Raw genomic sequence first — 20371 nt, forward strand, 5'->3', positions numbered from 1 at the left:
TTGTTGTCTTATGCCACTTAAGTCTTCTATCATTCAACGTAACCACACATCCGCGACGAGACGTATTTGAATAAAAAAAAAAAAAAAAAATATATATATATACGTTTTGATGATTCAGATTTTCAAAGATTTCACACAAAAAACATTTTTATTATCATCATCTTAAAATTATTATGATTTAATTAAAATTTTTTACATAGAACAATGATTTATGGTATAATTAAGATTGAAATAATTTTTTATGAAATAATTGTAAAAATTAAATAAAATGATTTTTTTTTTAAAGCTTTAAAAAAATTAATTTTGACAATTAAAGAATTATATGAAATATGTTAGGTATGTTTTACAAGCTGAGAAAAACAATCATAATGTGAGTATAAATACATGTGCATGTGTTCCAAAAGTGGTTATTAATTTTCAACATAGTTATTAAAAATCATAGAATATTGTAGCAATTAAAATCTTAATTAAAAGAACAAAGAATGAATTACTGAAAAAATAAATAATAATATATGAGTTTATTTTTATTTTATTTTTTAATAAAATATTTTTAATTTTTTATTTATGACTCGGATTCTGTCGAAACAAATTCAAGAGAATATGCAGCGAGTGATCATTTAAGATTATTCAAGTTTAGCAAAAAAAGAGGGAGAGAGAAAAGATATCGTCAATATTGTTCAATAATTATTAAAATCAATTTTTTTTTCTAAAAAAAAAATATTGAAATATCTAACAAGGAATGATTCATTTTACATTTTCAATTTGTTTCTGCGTAAGGAATTATTTCTTTTTTTAATATTGCATTACACAATTTTCGTATATTATATTTTTTATAATTTTATTGTGGTTAATAATTACGTGTAATATAATTATATTTATATTGTGATCTTTTTCTTTAATCGTTCCAAGTTCGATACCTTCGCGCATTCCTCCACCATGCACGCGATCAAGTACGCGGCCAAGGTGAAGGTAAGCTTCCTCGAGCAATGCGAGTGACAAGAAATTCAGTTTTGCTATAACTGTTGACCGGCAGGTACGTAGACTTAACCGAAGCTCTCGCGTGAGTCAGTGTCGAGAAGAAAACTTGATAAGTCGCGGTTCTCGCGAAAAACGGACGTTTTTAGCTCTCTCTTTGTCTTTCACATTCAGGACTAACGCGCCATGGAATTTCGCACGTTTGTCGTAAGTTTTGTTTTCTTTAATAATTTTTCTTTTTACAACCGCGACATAATTTGGGATCAATGATTAAGTGAATTGTATAGATCGCTCCAATTTTTTTCTTTCGTCTTCTTTAATTTACGAATGCTTTGCCAATATTGTTCCTTATCAAAAATTTAATGTGCTGTTTTATTTATTATTTTCCACGGCATCTATATAAATTTTTTATTTAAAAAATAAAATAGAAAAATACTTTAAACACTGAGAAAAGTATTAATTGTTTATCTAAGTAAAATAAAAAAAAATTTAATTTATTTAAATAATTTTATGAAATTTATTGCATATGAATTCATAGATATCTCTCCACCTCTGATAAAGTAAATTTAAATTTTAAATTGGAGCTAAGAATCCGTAAATAAAAAAAAAAGGAAACTCTAGAGTCATACAAGACGTTGCATTATTAAATTGACATATATAAATATCATAAAACTAAAGCATTTTATAAAAAAAAATGAGTTTCAGAGAAAAAGTATTACGATAAGATTATCAAAAACTAAATATATATACATAATTTCACGAGATGTTTCATATTTTATATCAAAATATATCAGATTAAGATGTAAAATATATTTCGAAAAATACTTAATAAAAAAATACTTTATTATACTGTTTTAAAAATGTCTCAAGAAGGGTTATAAGAATATAATCTTTAAATAACTTTCAAAAACCAAATTAAAAATAAATAATGCTATTTTTTCCCCCTCAAAAGCAACTTTTAACATGCTTGAAACATTTTTTTATAAAATACTTAGTTTTTATGATATCAAGGTGTGATAATTTAAATGCCACATCTTGTATATATGGAAGCAGTTTATAAGAAAATCAAAATAATAAGTAGTCGCAAATAAAAATTCTTCTAAAAGAAAAAATAAAAGAGAAAAAGAGATCTTTTAACCCGAATTTTAAATTCGGATTTATTGCAAAATTACAAAACTAGAGAAAGCAATAAACTTTGCACGATTATCTATTTTCTGTAAAAATAATGAAAACTGAAAAAAAGATAATAATAATTTTTAACGGTATTACAAAAATTATAATTTTGAAGTTATGTTTTTAAATAATGTTAGGTAATCGCGCTATCATCGGCTATGCCCCGCTAAATAAGAATCGAGTCTACCGTTTCTGTCGACCGGTTCGGAGACGTCATTGTCCTCGTAACTGTATCGTAACTTCCTAACGCTCGAATCTACTGCAAGAAAGTAGGACGGACATCCACCTTGTACGGGCAACGCAGAGAAGGAATTTCTACATTAAAAATCCTCAAGCCCCATCGAGCTAGATCGTATCTAGTAAAGAGCCACTCGCTAATTAATAATCACATTTTGGTATATGCAACGAGTAGATTGTAGAAATAAAGTAGATGTAACGCGATCAGGCTATTGCATTATGACTGAATAAAGTAGCACAAAACACTCTGCGATATATAATGTCGATATTTTTCCCATTTTAATTTTAATTCTAAATTAAAATCTCTTTCAATAGAATCTATTTTATTTTAAAGAGAGAAATCAATGGACGTCATTGATGTACAAAACTGTTTTCGACAAGCTTATTATTTTCAAAAATTCTACTTTTTTGAAATAAAAAAATGACAATTATTATGCGTAGAATTTTTTCTCGATTTTCGAAAAATTAAAAGACAAACTCGCAACGTACAGGATACATCATAACACATTATATATAATTACATTTTTTACATATCTCTCATGAGATATTTTATTTTTATTTTTAACTATTCAAAAAATTATTTCCTTTTATATATTATCTATTATTGAAATAAAAAAAATTATTTTATACTTTATAATTCTTTCATCTTCATTCATTCCTACTTTTAAAATAATTAATTTACTTAATTTTAAATTATTACTAACTTATTCTTCAATTAACCAATTTAGATAGATATTAATATTAATTTTTTAAAAACTTTATTTTGATTAACTTATATAATTTTTTAGATTAATTCTTTTTATAATTAACTTATTTTTAATCTATTTTAAATTTTCCTTTAATTTTTTTTTAAATAATTTTTCTTCTTTAATTTTAATAAAAAATAAATAAGATAAATTAAGCTTTTAGGTTCCTAAATATAGATTTTATAACATTTCTCTTTTTTATATATTTAATTCAATGATATGCCTGAGAAAGAATTATTTTGATAGAATAAATCATACATTTTAAATTAATAAATGTTTTCATTATTATTTAACAATTTCATTTTAATTCAATATAAAAAAAATTAAATTTTATAAATTTTTTATTGCACATATGAAAAAAAGAAATAAATAATAGCAATAAAGTAAAACTTTTTTCCTCCGATTTATTAGCCCTTGAGCAAGACGAGATCATCAGTAGAACGGTATACACAGTGTAATGCACCGGTTAGTAGGGCAACGATCGAGTAACATGCGCGTTATAAAATAGGCTGAACAGCCCGGATAAGAGTCGACTGTGGACCGTGTACCGTTAGCACCCAACGCATACCTCGGTAACTACGAGTAAACACCTCTCTCGTAATCGCGATATAACGTAATACTTATTAGCCGTTATTATTACGCCAGGAAGTATAAAGAGATCTTGCAGAGAAACCGACAATGAAAAAATCATGAATGAATCAAATACAGACTTACTATGACAAAAATTACACACGTTATATAATTATTTTAAATGTGTCTCCCGTTTTTTTTTAAATTAAGTAAATTAATTAACTAGAGTGTAGTTAAGTGCGTGGCTAAGAATTATTGGTTCTTCCTTCATAAATCTTTCCGGCAAATATAAAAATATTTAGAGCATATAATTTAAATAATTAATTTTACATTAAAACAGATTAAAAATCTCTTTTTTTTTTAATATAACGGGAAATGCATATTACGCTATAGGATAAATTCAATTGTATTTTTATTTAACTACTAAAAGATAATCTATGTCTTTTCGTAAAAATATGATTATTATTGTTTAGATGATACTCTTGTGCGCATCGTCTTACGCCGAAGATCACGAGAAGTCCAAAAGTATTAAGCCGATCGTTAACGACAACGAATCGATTAAAGGAGGAGGGGATGAGCCCCCGGAGGGATATTACGCGTTTGTTGAATCACCAAATGCGGAACCACCCAAAGTTCGGCCACCGCCGTACATCGACAGCGACAAGGAATGTTACGGTAGGTCCGGAATACGCGGTATATAAGAAGTGTCACACTTTTAAAAACGTGTGCTTGTTCTTTTTGAAGATAAAAAAATATTTTTAACGCGCGATTACATCGCGCGTGGAGAGAAGAGCGTATACGAGGCGAATAAAATTTCATTTATATCTCTCAGACGAAAATTCCTTTATCGAGTAAAATTTTTAATAATAATCATTTATGCCTCTCGTGTAATAATCTTTTAACTTTAAAATTTTTATTGTAATCCACAAGTGTATTCCACATTAAATAATAAAAAAAAAAAAACTTTCGTCAATTTGTACATCTCCGGACTGAATCGCAAAAGGGTAATTTTCAATTTTAATTGCCACCATTTGACTTTTAGGTAGCAAGGATAAGCAAGGAAAGGGATTTGTATCGATACATAACATCTGCGGTGATTTAAATAAAGGCTACATTCCGCGGAATCCAATGAATCAATATGTGAACGGCTCGTCGTATCCTTTGTAAGTGAGAAATAAATCAAATAAATTTATATTTATGTAAGAGAGACTCCTTTTTAATGATCTTATTAAAATGCTCATTTTTAAAATTTTTATTTTCGCAGCGCCCTGATAAAGAATCATACCCTCAAATTCCTCAGTAAGGCATTGCCGATCCTCAAGGCTGATGACTCGCTGCCGAAAGTCGCCAAAGTGCATTCGCTGTCGCAAAATTCGTAAGTAGTCCGAGGTATCTTTCGTATAGAGTACGTTGCATGTAGCTGAAAATTTTTGTACAAATTAAATTCATTTTTATATTTGTATATTTATTGTCTTTTTTTTACATATTTTTGCTGAATTCAAGAAATACATGAGTAAAATTTAAATTTTTAATGTACAAATACATCGATACCATCAACAACAGTATTTATTTTGTAAATAAATATGTTATGATACTGGTGCACGATAGTTTTTGTTTTAGTTGCAAAATGCATGCATCAATTTGATATATCGAATCAATAAACAATCTCTTTTCGTAGTGTTGATACGGAGGAAGAAGAAATACACGGTAGAAGCAAAAGATCTAATCCGGATTTGACTTTAGCCACGGATATCAATCGAAATGGTCGCAAGTTTTGCGAGAATGGAGCCGGAGTGTAAGTATATATCTTACATACTATTTCAAGAATCTCAACAAGTTCAGCAACATTATATCTGAAATATATATACTATACATAAAGAGAATCTGTTTCTCACACTTAACAATACTGCTTTTTATCTATAAATTTTTTTAGCAATTCATTTTTTTTTTTTTTTTAACAGAAATACATCGAAAGATCATTAGTTCTAAATTGCAAGCAATTGGAAGTGGAAATCTTGTTGGAAATTAAACTTCAAAAAAATAAAAGTAAAGCATAAAATTTTATTTTTCATTAAAAATTTCAAGTTAACTTTACTTTGACAGATTTTTTAATACATTATAAAGATATCTGTGATATTAAAGACTGTATATTCTTGTGGCAAATAATGACTTTTCCCTCAATATTTTCTGTAAAAAATAAATCAATTAGAAAGTATCTCTGAGAGACAGTTCTCACATATATATATATATATATATATATATATATATATATATATATATATATATATGTACATCCAAATCTTTCATGTTGATTATAAAATAATATTGTGTTCTCTTCTTAATACACACGCGCACATCGCACGAACAGAGTGTGCATGTTGTATAAAGCGATTCAAGGTGAACCGATTACGTCATCGGTGTCGGCTATCGAACGTCGGGACGAACCTTCAACATCCGAGTATCGTCGAGGTGAACGTATACCTTCGCAGGAGAAAACTGAGTATACAGGCCCGCCGACGCCGTGTCCGGCCAAGGTCGAATACGCGACCCCCGTCTTCGCCAAGAATTACCAGGGTGTCTGGAGATACGTAGTGCAGATACCTTACGAGGGTTACTTCACGCAGACCATCGAGCTCACCAGATGCATGTAAGATGCAGCGCATTAAGAGAGATTTACGCGATTTCTATGCGCCTTGTGAAGTCATATTTTTAAAATCCCCCTGACTGATATTCACAGGCAATCGAGATGCCATTACCTGGATGGCGGATGCCTGTCATCACCGAGATGGACGAGTCTGTTGGTGGCCGAGATATTTTATCCCGACACATTCTTGGAGGAAAATCAAGGGGCCGGTATAGGATCCAACAATCCCAGAGATCCCGTCGCCGGATCGCCGCCGCCGGTCCACGACTTCCAAAATTATCAGCAATATCTGCAGAAACGCGCGACCACGGGAGAGGCGCGTAATAACAATGGCTCTCAGCAACATCACTGCGACGGTGTCGATGAGATGGGTTGCTTCCAGGTAAAATCTTTTTTGTAAAACACAATATTTTCAAAATTACTGTTTGTCATCGTAGGAGAATTTTATTATTCCCTTAATAATTCTTCTCATTCTTTTTTTTTTATTTTTTCTATAGATTTTTATTATAGATAGTAATAAAAAAATGTGTTTATTTACTAATATTCATTAATTGTGTATTCCTAATCTTTATGTATATTGTTATGTATAAATATTGTCTTTAGATATATTGTTATATTTTTGTTTTAGGTACGATTGTATTATGATTGGTTTTTGGTACCGGGCAGTTGCAAGTGTTGGCGACCGGATTACTTTAATCGATACGTCCGTCGCAGCAGTTCCAACATCGAATTATGATGAGTTTTATATCCGGGTAACTTCCATCCCGAGAAAGTTTTACTTTATCGAGTGATTATTTTAATCGCCGTTTTGTAGAAGCCGAATAAGCGACACTCTGTCATCCAAGTCGTTTGAAATATCGCATAGTCACAAACGTTGATGCGTTTACCTATATTTATATGAAATTTGTTTATACATTTTTTATACATTACATTTGTTTATATACATATAATATTAAAGCGTTCAAACACACACACACACACACACACAAACACATAAACACACATATACACGATATTATAATGAACGGGCGTACATCGATTCGAGTTTAGTCATACAAAGGATAAATCCAATGCGTTATATTAATTAGAATAATGATGAGATATCTTATTTGAATATGATAATATAATGTAAGAAATAAATAAGAAAGAGAGAGTATTGTTGATGATGCGTGGAAGTATTATTTCCAGATATAACGATGAGAAAAATAATGGTTTCACGCATAACTGGAAGGGATGTAAGAGATCAGTTTTTTACACAGTTTATTAATCAAACTATTTTTTATAAAATAGAAATTGATTGATTTTCTTTTTAGTTTACACATTTTATTTTACATTTTATAAATTTTATATATATATATATACAGTCAACCTCTATAACGCGGTATATCAGAACGCGGTTTCCATATAACGCGGAGCTGAAAATGCGACAGCCCTCCTATAACGCGGTACTCTCAGAACGCAGTTTCCATATAACGCGAAGCTGAAAATTCGAAGCCCTCCTATAACACGATACTCTTACAGCGCGATTTCCGTCAACAGCATCCCATAAGTTCCTTCCGCGTAGCCTAAGAATGTTTAGCCTATGTTTAGTTCGTTAGGGCTTATTTGAATTATAAGGGAAAAGATGGCGCCAGTTTCATGTAGGTCCAGGCAGTCGGAAGCTACAATCGAAAACCAATGTGAAGATGAGCCAAGTGAGGAAGACATTTTGCCTATTAAAAGAAGACGAGTTAGGCGACTCATATTATCTGACAGCGAGGATGAGTGTTGAAAGATTAAATTTTACAAAAGTCTTTCTTGTTTTTGTTGGAAAACAGTTTTTCAGTTTAGTTTTGGTATCATTTCTTTATATAAACTCTTCAATTCAATAAAAATAATTTATAATTTATCTTGTCCTTATTGGTCTCCATATAACGCGGTACGAATAATGTGATTTGTACTAATTCTGCGTTTCTTATAGCGCGGTTTCCATACAACGCGGTAGACGGTTTCCATAGAACGCGCTACGAATTAGCCTGGTTTGTACGGTTAAATCCGAGTTTCTTATAGCGCGGTTTCCATACAACGCGGTACGCACTCACCGCGTTATAGGAGGGTTGACTGTATATATATATCATATATACCTATATATATATATACTATATATATATATATGCATATATAAATATGAGCCGTTTATTTTGAAAGTGGCCTAACTCCGTTTTTTAATTTTTTCCAGTTATCATGGTTACATGTACAACTTTATGTTATTTATCAGTAAAGCATTTCAGGTTGCTTATAATCCGAGCAAATACGATAATTCTTGACACATAAGTTTTCAGAGTTAATTCAATAATCGAACCGTGTAGTTTGAAAGTGGCCTAACTCCATTTATACTTAAATAATCAAGATATATTTACTATTGATAATGTCGGAAAGTAGTGATGAAGGTAATTTTAATTAATTAGTATTTATAAGTTAACCTCAGTTTTTGGACAATTGCGTTAGTTGAATAACCAGTACGTTTAATTAATATAAAACTTAAAATTTAATATTAAATTTTAGAAATTATTTCACCCATTGGGAAGAACAGAACAAGACTATTATTTAGTTCAGATAGTGAAGAAGAAATAGTAAGTAATGATTTTTAAAAAAATCGAAAAAGAAACCGAATTATAGAACAATATTCGTCTTCAGGGGATGAAGATATGAATAACAATAGAGAAAAAATTGATGAATCATACATCCAAAAAGTGCGAAAGATTAAACGGAATTCAGGAAAAAGATATTGTACTCAAACCGGAAATATTGTACCGGAAAAAATTTTCGAAAACAAAGATTGCCGTTGTCGGAATGCATGCACAAAAAATTACGATGAAAAAGAAAGAAAGAATATTTTTGAGAAGTTTTGGGGTTTGGGAAATTTTAACAAACAAAATGTATTGCTTTACGAAGATTTTGTATCAACAAAATTATTAGAAGATGCAATTTTTAAAAGAGTAAAAAATTCTGATGGAGAATCAATAAACTGGCTAAAAATATGTTGGATGCGTTTTGTCAGAAATGAACCGTATAAAATTTTCTATAAGACATCAATGAATAAGAATGAAAATTTTAAAGTCCTGAATTTATTACCTCGTCGGGGTAGACCAAGAAAGTTCGAAAATATTGTATTGATACCACTGTATAAAAATATCAGACAAATTACAACAGTAAAATTCAAGGACATAATGGACCTATTACGATATATACCACCGGAACATCATGATTACTTCAAATCCCTTTCACACGCACAAAATGTAGATGAGTAGTAAATTGTTTTGTAATAAATTTATGTTTGTAATTTTGCACGTTATGTAGTTAATTGAATCGCATAAATTATGTTCCTGAAGTGTTTTAAAGATATGTAAAATAAATTCAGTATTGTTTTTTTCAATTTGAAGCATCTTAAATTATGTTGAATGGACTTGGGCACCTTCAAATTTTATAATGAATCTGGTTGTTAATTTTGAAAGTGGTCTAACTCCATTCTTGATAAGAAAACGCATATTATTCACTTAATAATTGCCACTATTTTAATAGGAACTATAAATTTAACACCGTTAGATACACTTAAGCAGTATGACTCATTAGTGTCCTATACGTATATTTTTAAATTCATTGAAACGCAAACCCTTAAATATCTCGATTTGAAGATAAATGGACTTAGGCCACTTTCAAAATAAATGGCTCATATATATAACATTGGATAATATTTAAGCGATTTTATATAATGTCATTGTACAATGCTAAAAACATTATACAATATAATGCTAGTTTAAAATAAATTTTTAAAGTCTTGAAATTAGACCACCAGTCACTGCTATAGTTTCACCAGTAATGTAAGAAGCATCATCACTTGCTAGAAAAGCGGCTACACTCGCGATCTCTTCTGATGTTCCCAATCTTTTCATAGCAATCTTTGACATAGAAAAATCGTATGGTTCCTGTGTGTCATAGAGCTAAAAACGTAAAAAATTCATACAAAAGATGATCTTTTAATGAAACAACGAAAGATTATCTTTTAATAAAACAACAAATTGAATAATGACTTAAACAATGACATAATACCTTTTTTGAAAATTTAGTCTTTATTAACCCGGGTGCAATACAATTTACGCGGATTCCTTGAGGTGCAAGTTCCGTTGCAATCACGCCAGTTAAACTCAATAAAGCAGTCTTGCTAATTGAATATATACCAAGAGACTTAAATGTGGAGAGAAACTATAAATCATAAAACATTTTGTCTACTACGGATGTGTTCTTTTAATAAATAAAAGACATGAAAATAAAAGTTTTTCTTTGAAAAGACTTACGTCATAACTTCTATATGCAGCAATTGAAGCTATAGTAATAATAGAAGGTGAAAATGATTTATTGAGAAGTGGCAGAGACTCCTTCATGAGCAAGAATGTAGATTTAAGATTGATATCAAAAATTTTATCCCATACTTCTTCAGTATTATCTAAAGTATGGCCAGTGGATGGGTTAAGAGCTGCATTAGATATTAAAATATCTAAACCTCCAAAATTGGCTTTGGTCTGCAATTTTTCATTAATTTATATTATTTTTCAATACAATAATAATTATTATTTTTAGATATAATATAATCTCTGTAATTAAAGAAAAGAACGCACTTTATAAAATATAAATATCTCACGGAATAAAAGAGAGAGAGAGAGAGAGAGAGAGAGAGAGAGAGAGAGAGAGAGAGAGAGAGAGAGGAAGGGAGGAAAAAAAAAAGATAAAAGAAGAACAAGGAAAAAGATATGGAAGAGAGAGGAAGAGAGGAAGAGGAAAAAATAAGAGAAAAAAAGAGAAAGACAAAGAATAACCGAAAGAGTTAATTTGTTTACTTATTATTGCTTACTTTTTCAAAAAGATTTTTTCTATCTTCTGCCTTTCCCACGTGACAAACAACACCTGAAACTTGTAATCCTTCGGATCGGAGTTCTTCTACAGCATTCTTTACATTTAATTCTTTACGACTGCTAATCATCACTTTAGCACCTTCCTGTGCTAAACGTTTTGCTATGGAAAGTCCTATTCTATAGAAATTGAAAGAATATGAAAGAATAATCTAAATGCTGTGTTCAGAATGTTGCATAGCTAAATAAGTTTCGCAAATAAGAAAAGTATCTCTTTCTTTCCGCATGCCTATTCTGTAACTTTTTACTGCATGCATTTAATAATTATAATATAAATAAAACATATCGAAAAATAGTTGCATAACGATAGCAGATTTGTTACAAGAATAGTTATTAGAACAGGCTTAGGTTTCTGAAATTCAGACAAAATTTTCGAGTTAATAACAAATATTAAATTTTTATATTACCCATCCGTCGATGCTGTTACGATCGCGATCTTGTCTTCTAATCGGTTGCATTTTACGGGGGAAACTATATTAGAGCTATATCTTCGGACACTTTGAATAATTGAAGCACGTAACATTATGAAGAATATGAAACAACGTCTTTCGTGATACGACAAACTTAATATGAGTTGCGACTGTTTAAATCCTGATATTTATACAATTGTGTGGTATCAGTAGTGTAGCAATAGCTATATGCATAAAATATTTAAATGCATGCAAACTTAACGTATTGACTCAAGGCTGAAAAAAATTAGTCTTGAAACTTTTTGAATACATTGTATATAATACCTTTTCGTATTTCGTAAAATAAAGCGGAATAAACTTAAAGAAAAACATTTTTTCCTTATATCTCGGCCCATATTCAGAACGCGCTTACAACGATGTTATGGCGTGCTGATAAGTCGATGTTATATTTACACACTGGTGAACACTTTTATTGATTTTGTTATCGTGTATTTAGATTCTATTTTATTTATGTTTATATCTCGACTTGTCAGCATGCTAACATCATTATAAGAGTTTTGAATACAGGTTATATTATATACATGTGTAAGCAGAATCTTTTTTAAAGCTTTATCATACATTATAATATATCACTTCCTCGTTTGCATCACTTTGTTAAAAAAAAACCGATAAAGTCGAGTGATAAAGCCTTATCTATGTTCGATGAACGTGAACGGGTCTGATATAAATAAATCTCCATATTGTTAGATCGTTTGTATTAATATTTAATATTTGTATTAATATTTAGCACACCTGTATTGACAGTATACGTGTATTAGCACACCTCTTTCACTATCTCGTATTGGGAAATAATTGCTACTTGATGATGTATGAGATTGGAATGTCGCTTGATTTAAAAAAAATAAAAATTAAACAGTGTTTTTGGTTTAGACATTACATGTTACGAGAAATAAAAAATTTGAACATATGTTTATACATATTTCTGAAAGAAATAATGGAAATGTTTACATCATATATTTATAAAACTATAAAATATTTATAGAATTATTTTCAGGGATGTAATTGTAAACGTTTTAAATAATATGTATCTGTATATTTTGCAAATTATTTATATAAATCATAATTTATTAGAAAATATTTTATATACATAAAAGTATAGCTACACTAATTCTCCACAAGCAGTTATAACAACTTTTTGCGTCGGTGTGCCTGCTTTTGTTCCACATTTTTCAATCTTTTTGAGCACATCTAATCCACTAAGAACATGTCCAAAAACGACATGCTTTCCATCCAGCCAATCCGTTCTGGCTGTACACATAAAAAATTGCGATCCATTGGTATTTGGGCCGGAATTTGCCATTGATAGGGTTCCTGGACCCGTGTGCTTGAGTTCAAAATTTTCGTCGTCGAATTTGTTGCCATAGATCGACTTACCACCTGTACCATTATGATTTGTAAAATCGCCTCCTTGACACATCTATTACACTTGTATTAAGGATTTTGTAGTTTAATTTTACACTTGTATTAAAGGTTTGAAATTAAAAAATAACGTAAAATTATTTAAAAAAATACATTTTTCAAAACAATAAACATTTAAGGATACAAAGTCTGGAATAATTCTGTGAAAGGTGCTACCCTGATATCCATATCCTTTCTCGTGTGTACACAGAGCTCGAAAGTTTTCTGCGGTCTTTGGCACAATGTCTGCTCGTAACATCATAATAATTCTACCTAGTTCTTGCTTTCCTATGCTTATGTCAAAATAAACCTGAGGATTCTGCTTTGTTTTTTTTGGTTGCGTAACATCATTTGTCTTTGCACTATCATCATTTTTCAATGTCTCTCCTGCATGTTCTTGTAACCAAGCATCATCCGCCCATACTGGTTTTGATGAACCTTCTTTTATCTTTTGCGGTTTAGCAATATTTACCCTTATTGTTCGGCCAAATAATTCCGAGTCATTCTGTTGATTAACATAGATTATTTTCAATGACTTATCATGATACAAAGGTAAACAAAATGTCATGTTGCTCATATACTTAAGATTAGATTACATAAGAAAAAATAAGAAAAAAGCATTAATGCATTCATCCCATCTTTATCCTTTAAATAATATACTATTTCCTATAAATAAAATTTATCAATGATTTTAGGAGCTATTATCTTAATAATCAATAAATTGTTCACGAAATTAGCAATTTATGACAATTTTTAAAAAATCTTGAACATTAGATTATTGTTCTTATTTATTAAACGACTTGTGATAATATATACTGTTTTACAAATATACCATATTATCTATAGCTGCAGCTGCGTCTTCTGCCATTTCGAATTCAATGAATGCAAATCCTCTATGTTTTTCAGATTCATAGTCCAATGGTATTTGAACATCAACAATTTCTCCAAAGGGTATAAACGCTGCGTGCAGTACCTTTTCGTCGACCTCTTCGGCCAGACCACCTAAATGAAAAAAATTATATCGTTAATTTGCTGCGCGCAATTAACTCTATGGCTCCTCGCGATATCAATATCGTAACATTTTAAATAAATTATTTCGCAAATACACGGCATCAAATTTGCATTAGATTTGGGGTTAAGTCACGATAAACGCGTGCATTAAAGGAAGTTACCGGTAAAAATTCTTGATTACTAATCCGTACGTGCCTACGTAAATGGTTCGCTTTGTATTGCCGCTCATGATGCGTTATACGTTGTTGTTTAAATGTGATTCTGATATAACTTGAACAATCAGATTCGATAACGAAGCATATATATTGACTGAAAGACGCCGTCGCGCCGGCAGCGACAAACGAACACTTCAGCACTTTATAAATCGAGTTTGTATATATGTATATACGTATATATACGATGCGAAATTACGTTGCTTATATAAGTTCGTTCTGTCAATCGCTACCTTTCAATTGTTAATGTCAAGTGACCGGTGGGACATCAATTAAGCTAGCGACGCGCAAATCATCGGATTAACAAGTGAAGGGTAAGTTTTATTAAAACAATTGTTAGATTTCCGATTGTTGTATTTCTGATAAAGCGAATGATTTTATTAAATGATAGTGGATTTCTGATTACATATTTACATAAAAGGATATGTCACATAAAAATAAGATGCAATCAATTATTGATATCTCTGATATGATGATATGTATCATCAAAGAATCTAATTACAGAGATTGGATAAAATTTATAAATCAAGATCAATAATAACACATGATTCAAATGTACTTGGCAACTCCAAAGTACAATATTTAATATTAATTTATCTTTTATTGTATGATTATTTGTTGTAGGACACATCTGCCCGAAAGAAAATGTTTGTTAGAATAAAGCTGTTACAAAGTTATCTATTCCATCACATGCCTTTGAATTATAGATCAATGCATCTTTTGAGAGATAATGCATATATCAATGGAAATTGGATAAGTGCCAGTAGCAAGCAAACATTCCCCGTTTGCAATCCGGTCGACAATACTGTTATTGCTTGTGTTCCTGATATGAATATTGCCGATACTCAAGTAGCCATTGACACTGCTGCCAAAGCTTTTGAATCATTCAGTAAAACTACAGCCAAAGAGAGAAGCGATTTGCTTAGAAATTGGTACAATCTGATGGTTAAACATTCAGAGGATCTCGCTTGTATTTTAACTAAGGAGAATGGAAAATCCCTCACTGAGTCTAGGGCAGAGATTAAGTATGGAAATTCCTTCTTGGAATGGTTTGCAGAGGAAGCTAGAAGAATAGACGGGGAAATTTTGCAATCTCCTGTACCTAACAGGGAATTATTCTTATTAAGACAACCAGTTGGAGTAGCTGCTTTAATTACACCATGGAATTTTCCACATGCTATGATTACCAGGAAAGCAGGCGCTGCTCTTGCTGCTGGCTGTACGTGCGTCGTGAAACCGTCCGAGGATACCCCATTGACGGCACTGGCATTAGCAGATCTTGCGGAACAGGCGGGTTTTCCTGCAGGAGTCTTGAACGTACTCACTACGAGCGTAACAAATTCCGTTGCCGTTGGCAAGGAGCTGTGCGAAAATCCCAAAGTAAGGGTGTTATCATTCACCGGTTCCACAGCCGTGGGAAAAAGTTTGTACAAGCAATGCGCTTCAACCATGAAGCGACTTGGCCTCGAACTGGGCGGTAATGCGCCATACATCGTATTTAAAACTGCGGATGTCGATCTAGCTGTAAATAGTGCCATGGCAAGTAAATTCCGCAATACTGGTCAAACGTGCGTCTCGGCAAACAGATTCTTCGTGGAAGACAATATCTTTGATGAGTTTGTCGAGAAATTTGTTGAAAGGATCAAGGTGGACATTAAGTTGGGAGATGGTAGTAAAGAGGGTGTCACTCACGGACCGCTCATTAAGAAAAGTCAATTAGATATGGTGAACGATTTGGTGAAGGATGCGATTCAAAAGGGAGCTAAGGTACATTGCGGCGGTAGTCCACTACCGGATCTCGGTCCGCTGTTTTATGCACCTACTTTATTAACCGAAATAACTAAGGACATGCAAATATACAATAAAGAAATCTTCGGACCCGTAGCTGTGATCAATAAGTTTTGCAGCGAGGAAGATGTATTAAGACAAGCCAATGACACGCCAGTTGGTTTAGCAGGATACTTTTTCTCGCAGGACATATCGCAGATATTTAGAGTCGCGCGAAAACTGGAAGTCGGTATGGTAGGAGTCAATGAGGGATTAATTTCATGCGCAGAGGCTGCCTTCGGTGGGGTAAAGGAATCTGGCTTAGGAAGAGAAGGTTCTAAATACGGGGTCGAAGACTTTCTCGATATCAAATATGTATGCATAGGAAATCTCAAGCGCTGATTAGCAAAAAAAGTTGGCGATATAATATGCATTTTGAATAGCAATCATTTAGTTATTCCATAATGATATAATTCGCTGATAGACAATAATAGGCTATATAATTTAATTATATAATCTAATATATATACAATAGCAGAGAAATGAAAACAAAGGTTTTACTCTGTCATCTAAACATTTATAGGATTTTTGTAATTAGATATTTGTTCATATTATTATTAGTACTTTAAGTATATTTATCTGCCATAATTTGCTGCAAATTCATACAACAAACATTGGAAATAGTATATTTGATTTACTTTTATGTAAATTAATTTAAATTCAAGCAGCTTTATTAATTAATATCACATCCACTTAATAAAATGTACAAAATATATTGCTTGATATATATAGAGTGGGAGTTTTATATATATATATATATATATATATATATATATATATATATATATATAGTATTTACACTCCAATTTTTTTTATGTATTATGAAAAAAAGATAAGTGTTACTAAAGGGAAAACGATAATATCAGTTTGATCTTACAATTATTGTTTTTAATGTCAAATAAAAATTTTTATAATTTTTTATATAAATATTAAATGAAACCATACATATTAGTTTGCACAGATGTTTAGATTTTTCTTTAACACTATTCTATTTCAATTTATTAAAGACTTATAAATTTTTCAAATTGTATTTAATAAGTGCTTAATCCTATCTAAGATCAACTTCGTGAATCATTTTGAAAATGACATTCAAGGTCAAACTGATACCATTATTTTTATTAAATGTTAACGTTAAGTATAGTATTTTAATATTGAATAAGATTAATATATATTAAGTTTTTTTATAGATTCAAATATTAATTATAAAAAAATATTGATTGTATTTTTCTAATCTATCTTTTCTGTTACAAATTTTATATTTTTTATATTATGTAAAGTATTATACTACAAAAGAAGTCTTCCAAATTTTGTAAATAGAGTACAATATACATATAAGAAATATTTAAGATACATTTTTTCTGCATATACATACTTTTTCTACAAAAGTTATATAATACGTTTAACTCATGTTGTTACTAAACAAGTAGAAAACTTAGAAGAGTTTAGAGTATATGAAAACAATAACATAATTTGTTACACACATCTTATTTTTTTCACTCTCTCTCTCTCTCTCTCTATATTGCTTTTTTAAAATATTTTTCAATTGTCATTTTTACAGCTTAATTATTACAAAATTAATACATTGAAATTCATTTAAAATTTTATAAAAAAAGGAAGAGTTTTTATTATATCTATATTGTTTAATTCTTTTTAGAATGTTCTTAATTTCCGTTGAATAGTAGTAATATTTCTATTATAATAATAAAAAAAACATATATCTTATTTTAGCTTTTGATATAAAAAGAAAAATGAATTATGTACCTGTACATATCCTGTGTTTATCTACTATAAATTGATAATCTGATATAAGTTTCTTAATCTTCCTTATTGTTGTTTTTTCATATGTAGTCTGTTATTTTATGATCATATGATAACACTGATAATTATATAAAACAATAATTTTGTTGGCATTTATGATTGTACTGGATAGGTATTTGTATAATTATATAATCATATTTTAGAAATAAAGATATATTCACATAATGTAATAGTAAATATAATACATATGCAATAAAACAAGTTACATACATGTTGTCATTGACAGTGTTATAACCAGAATAAAACAATAAGAATGTCAGCAATTTGTCAGCCCGTGTTTTTTAATATACCTTTCTCTGGCTTCTTGTATCATTTTAGCTTTCTTTTCTTGGAAGGAAGAAGTACCCAATATTTTGTCCTTTGCAGAATTTGGAGATCCACTAGATGTTATAGACAATGGTGTTTGTGGATTTGATTCTGGAGTATAAGTAACTATGCCATCAAGAATATTGGCAATTGTAACATCAACGTTCCGAGTTTTCACTGTAATATAAAATAGCAAATTTAATTTAGTAATTACTTTATTATCAAAAAAACTGTACTATATAATTGTATAAAATTGATACAATTAAATTAAGGCAGATGTTTGTGTATAATACATACAAAGATCTCGGAGAATCACATTATGGGGGACCAATGGAAGTACTTCGCTGACTTGACGAACCATTCTTTGTATTTCTATGCTATGTATAACTTGTGAATTTGGCGTACTTCTGTTAGAACGAGTATTATTAAGTATCATTTCCATGCGATAACGTTTTTCATACTCTGTTTTGTCTGATACAGTATGAGAACTTGTTTTAAGTCCTAAAGCAGCTGCAATATCCCTTTCTACCTCCCGCACAAGAGTCTCATGATCAGAGTTTTGTCTAATTTTCAGGTACTTGAGTGTGAAAACTGTATAAGGGACGAACATAAACCAAAATACTTCCGTCCACCATGTTGAAGCCAATGAGGTAATGTGCACAGGTACGAACTCTGGTCTTGACGCTTTGATGGCGACCGGCTGAACAGACGTTTCTATGCTAAACGGCCAAGAATTAAATTTCAATAGAGCGACTTTGCTATTAGTTGTGCCAAATTCAGGTTGTATAGCGATGCTATACATAGAGGTGGAAAGAAATTGCTTTATGTTGGCAATCAGTATTTCTTTACTGCTCATATCCATTTTTTGTAATCCCAGTGCTTTACTCAGAGCAGCGGGTAATTCCCAAACACTAGGAATTAGTGTCTCCGTTGTTCGATGTATAGCAAAATGATCCAGAACAGACACATTATTAGCAATTATTATTCTTGATTGCTTATCTCTGAGTTCACTTTCAGTATCAACTTTAACTATGATTCCAAAAGCAAAACTAATACCGTAATTTAAGAATGTTTGAAGAGGATTACAATCTGGTAATAGCGATGCGATAAGCCAAAGTTGTAATGTTACGAGTAATCGCAGTGACACAAGTAGAACACCCACTGGTGAATACAATATTACAAGTAGAAGTCGCCAACCGCTAGGAAACCTAAATTCACAATAACACAATTGGTTATATATTTCAATGCAGTGTATAAGATTTTGATGACAATTGTGCAGTGAGGAGTAGATCTAGTCTCTATTTTTTTCTCTAAATTTTCTGTTTACTGACCACATATGTGTGTGAAAAAGAACAATAGGCTTTTATTTTTAAAAACATTTTTTGTTTTTCGATTAATATTTACGACGACATTTACGAGATAACGCAATTGAATAATGACTATGACTCCATGCTTTTATATATTTATAATATTTACAGATTATCTTTTACCTGCTCTTGTTAAACAAATACTGGATATCAATTTGTGACATCTCTCACAACAAACATCTGTTACATTTAAAAGTGCAATTTCCGTTCGGTATTTCCTTGCGGTATTTAAATCGTTACGTTAACTGTCGTTCAGACAATGACGCGATTTTTATTTTATTCTTTTTTTACATGCTTGTCAGCAGTAACCTTCTAATTGATGCGGATTTTCCTTTTCATCACTTTCTATAATCAGCTGTTCCATATGTCACGACACTAGGGATTTTGTTTTACAGTGTCTCAGCGGGAATTTCAAGTTATATTGTCAGTCATCGAGGGATTATTTTATAGAATATCCCATATAATTTAAATATAATTGTATATACATATATAATTGATATAATTTAATAGATGACACAGTATCCGAGATTGCTGAAATAATATACACAAGACCGTATATATTGCACAAAAAGTATTCAAAATTTTTGATATAATACACTTTGTAATTCTATTTCATATATGTAACAAATACTTCTAATCATTATTAGTTATTTTTATAAGATTGATTCTTT

At 30.5% G+C, this 20371-nt stretch overlaps 5 protein-coding genes across 7 annotated transcripts; 2 read left to right on the forward strand and 3 right to left on the reverse strand.

The window, feature by feature from the left end:
• The first annotated feature begins 4 nt into the window (after window positions 1-4).
• On the forward strand, window positions 5-7122 carry LOC126848797 (uncharacterized). The gene is made up of 8 exons (XM_050590009.1): window positions 5-1182; window positions 4175-4376; window positions 4744-4864; window positions 4966-5076; window positions 5380-5496; window positions 6070-6348; window positions 6439-6727; window positions 6974-7122. The coding sequence occupies exons 1-8, from the start codon at window positions 1162-1164 to the stop codon at window positions 7079-7081; spliced, it is 1248 nt and encodes a 415-aa protein (XP_050445966.1). The 5' UTR covers window positions 5-1161; the 3' UTR covers window positions 7082-7122.
• Window positions 7123-10020: 2898 nt separating this feature from the next.
• Window positions 10021-12228, reverse strand: LOC126848900 (dehydrogenase/reductase SDR family member 4-like). Of its 2 annotated transcripts, XM_050590196.1 has the most exons (6): window positions 12026-12228; window positions 11699-11788; window positions 11234-11411; window positions 10680-10904; window positions 10435-10587; window positions 10021-10325 (listed from the first exon to the last, which is right to left on the reverse strand). In XM_050590196.1, the coding sequence occupies exons 1-6, from the start codon at window positions 12094-12096 to the stop codon at window positions 10155-10157; spliced, it is 888 nt and encodes a 295-aa protein (XP_050446153.1). In that variant the 5' UTR covers window positions 12097-12228; the 3' UTR covers window positions 10021-10154. The 2 variants fall into 2 exon arrangements, with proteins under 2 accessions (XP_050446153.1, XP_050446154.1); XM_050590197.1 differs by lacking the exon at window positions 12026-12228 and having other exon boundaries at window positions 11699-12010.
• Window positions 12229-12805: 577 nt separating this feature from the next.
• Window positions 12806-14500, reverse strand: LOC126848901 (peptidyl-prolyl cis-trans isomerase E). 2 transcript variants are annotated; one of them, XM_050590198.1, is made up of 4 exons: window positions 14366-14500; window positions 13992-14161; window positions 13305-13664; window positions 12806-13178 (listed from the first exon to the last, which is right to left on the reverse strand). In XM_050590198.1, the coding sequence occupies exons 1-4, from the start codon at window positions 14397-14399 to the stop codon at window positions 12861-12863; spliced, it is 882 nt and encodes a 293-aa protein (XP_050446155.1). In that variant the 5' UTR covers window positions 14400-14500; the 3' UTR covers window positions 12806-12860. The 2 variants fall into 2 exon arrangements, with proteins under 2 accessions (XP_050446155.1, XP_050446156.1); XM_050590199.1 differs by having other exon boundaries at window positions 14332-14477.
• Window positions 14501-14556: 56 nt separating this feature from the next.
• On the forward strand, window positions 14557-16964 carry LOC126848898 (succinate-semialdehyde dehydrogenase [NADP(+)] GabD). The gene is made up of 2 exons (XM_050590194.1): window positions 14557-14696; window positions 15007-16964. Exon 2 carries the CDS (start codon window positions 15028-15030, stop codon window positions 16549-16551), a length of 1524 nt encoding a protein of 507 aa, XP_050446151.1. The 5' UTR covers window positions 14557-14696; window positions 15007-15027; the 3' UTR covers window positions 16552-16964.
• Window positions 16965-17541: 577 nt separating this feature from the next.
• On the reverse strand, window positions 17542-20067 carry LOC126848899 (lipid droplet-regulating VLDL assembly factor AUP1-like). The gene is made up of 3 exons (XM_050590195.1): window positions 19824-20067; window positions 18631-19541; window positions 17542-18510 (listed from the first exon to the last, which is right to left on the reverse strand). Exons 1-3 carry the CDS (start codon window positions 19862-19864, stop codon window positions 18284-18286), a joined length of 1179 nt encoding a protein of 392 aa, XP_050446152.1. The 5' UTR covers window positions 19865-20067; the 3' UTR covers window positions 17542-18283.
• Between the last annotated feature and the right edge of the window lie 304 nt (window positions 20068-20371).

This window comes from Cataglyphis hispanica, chromosome 4, assembly GCF_021464435.1.
Source record: "Cataglyphis hispanica isolate Lineage 1 chromosome 4, ULB_Chis1_1.0, whole genome shotgun sequence".
Lineage (NCBI taxonomy): Eukaryota > Metazoa > Arthropoda > Insecta > Hymenoptera > Formicidae > Cataglyphis > Cataglyphis hispanica.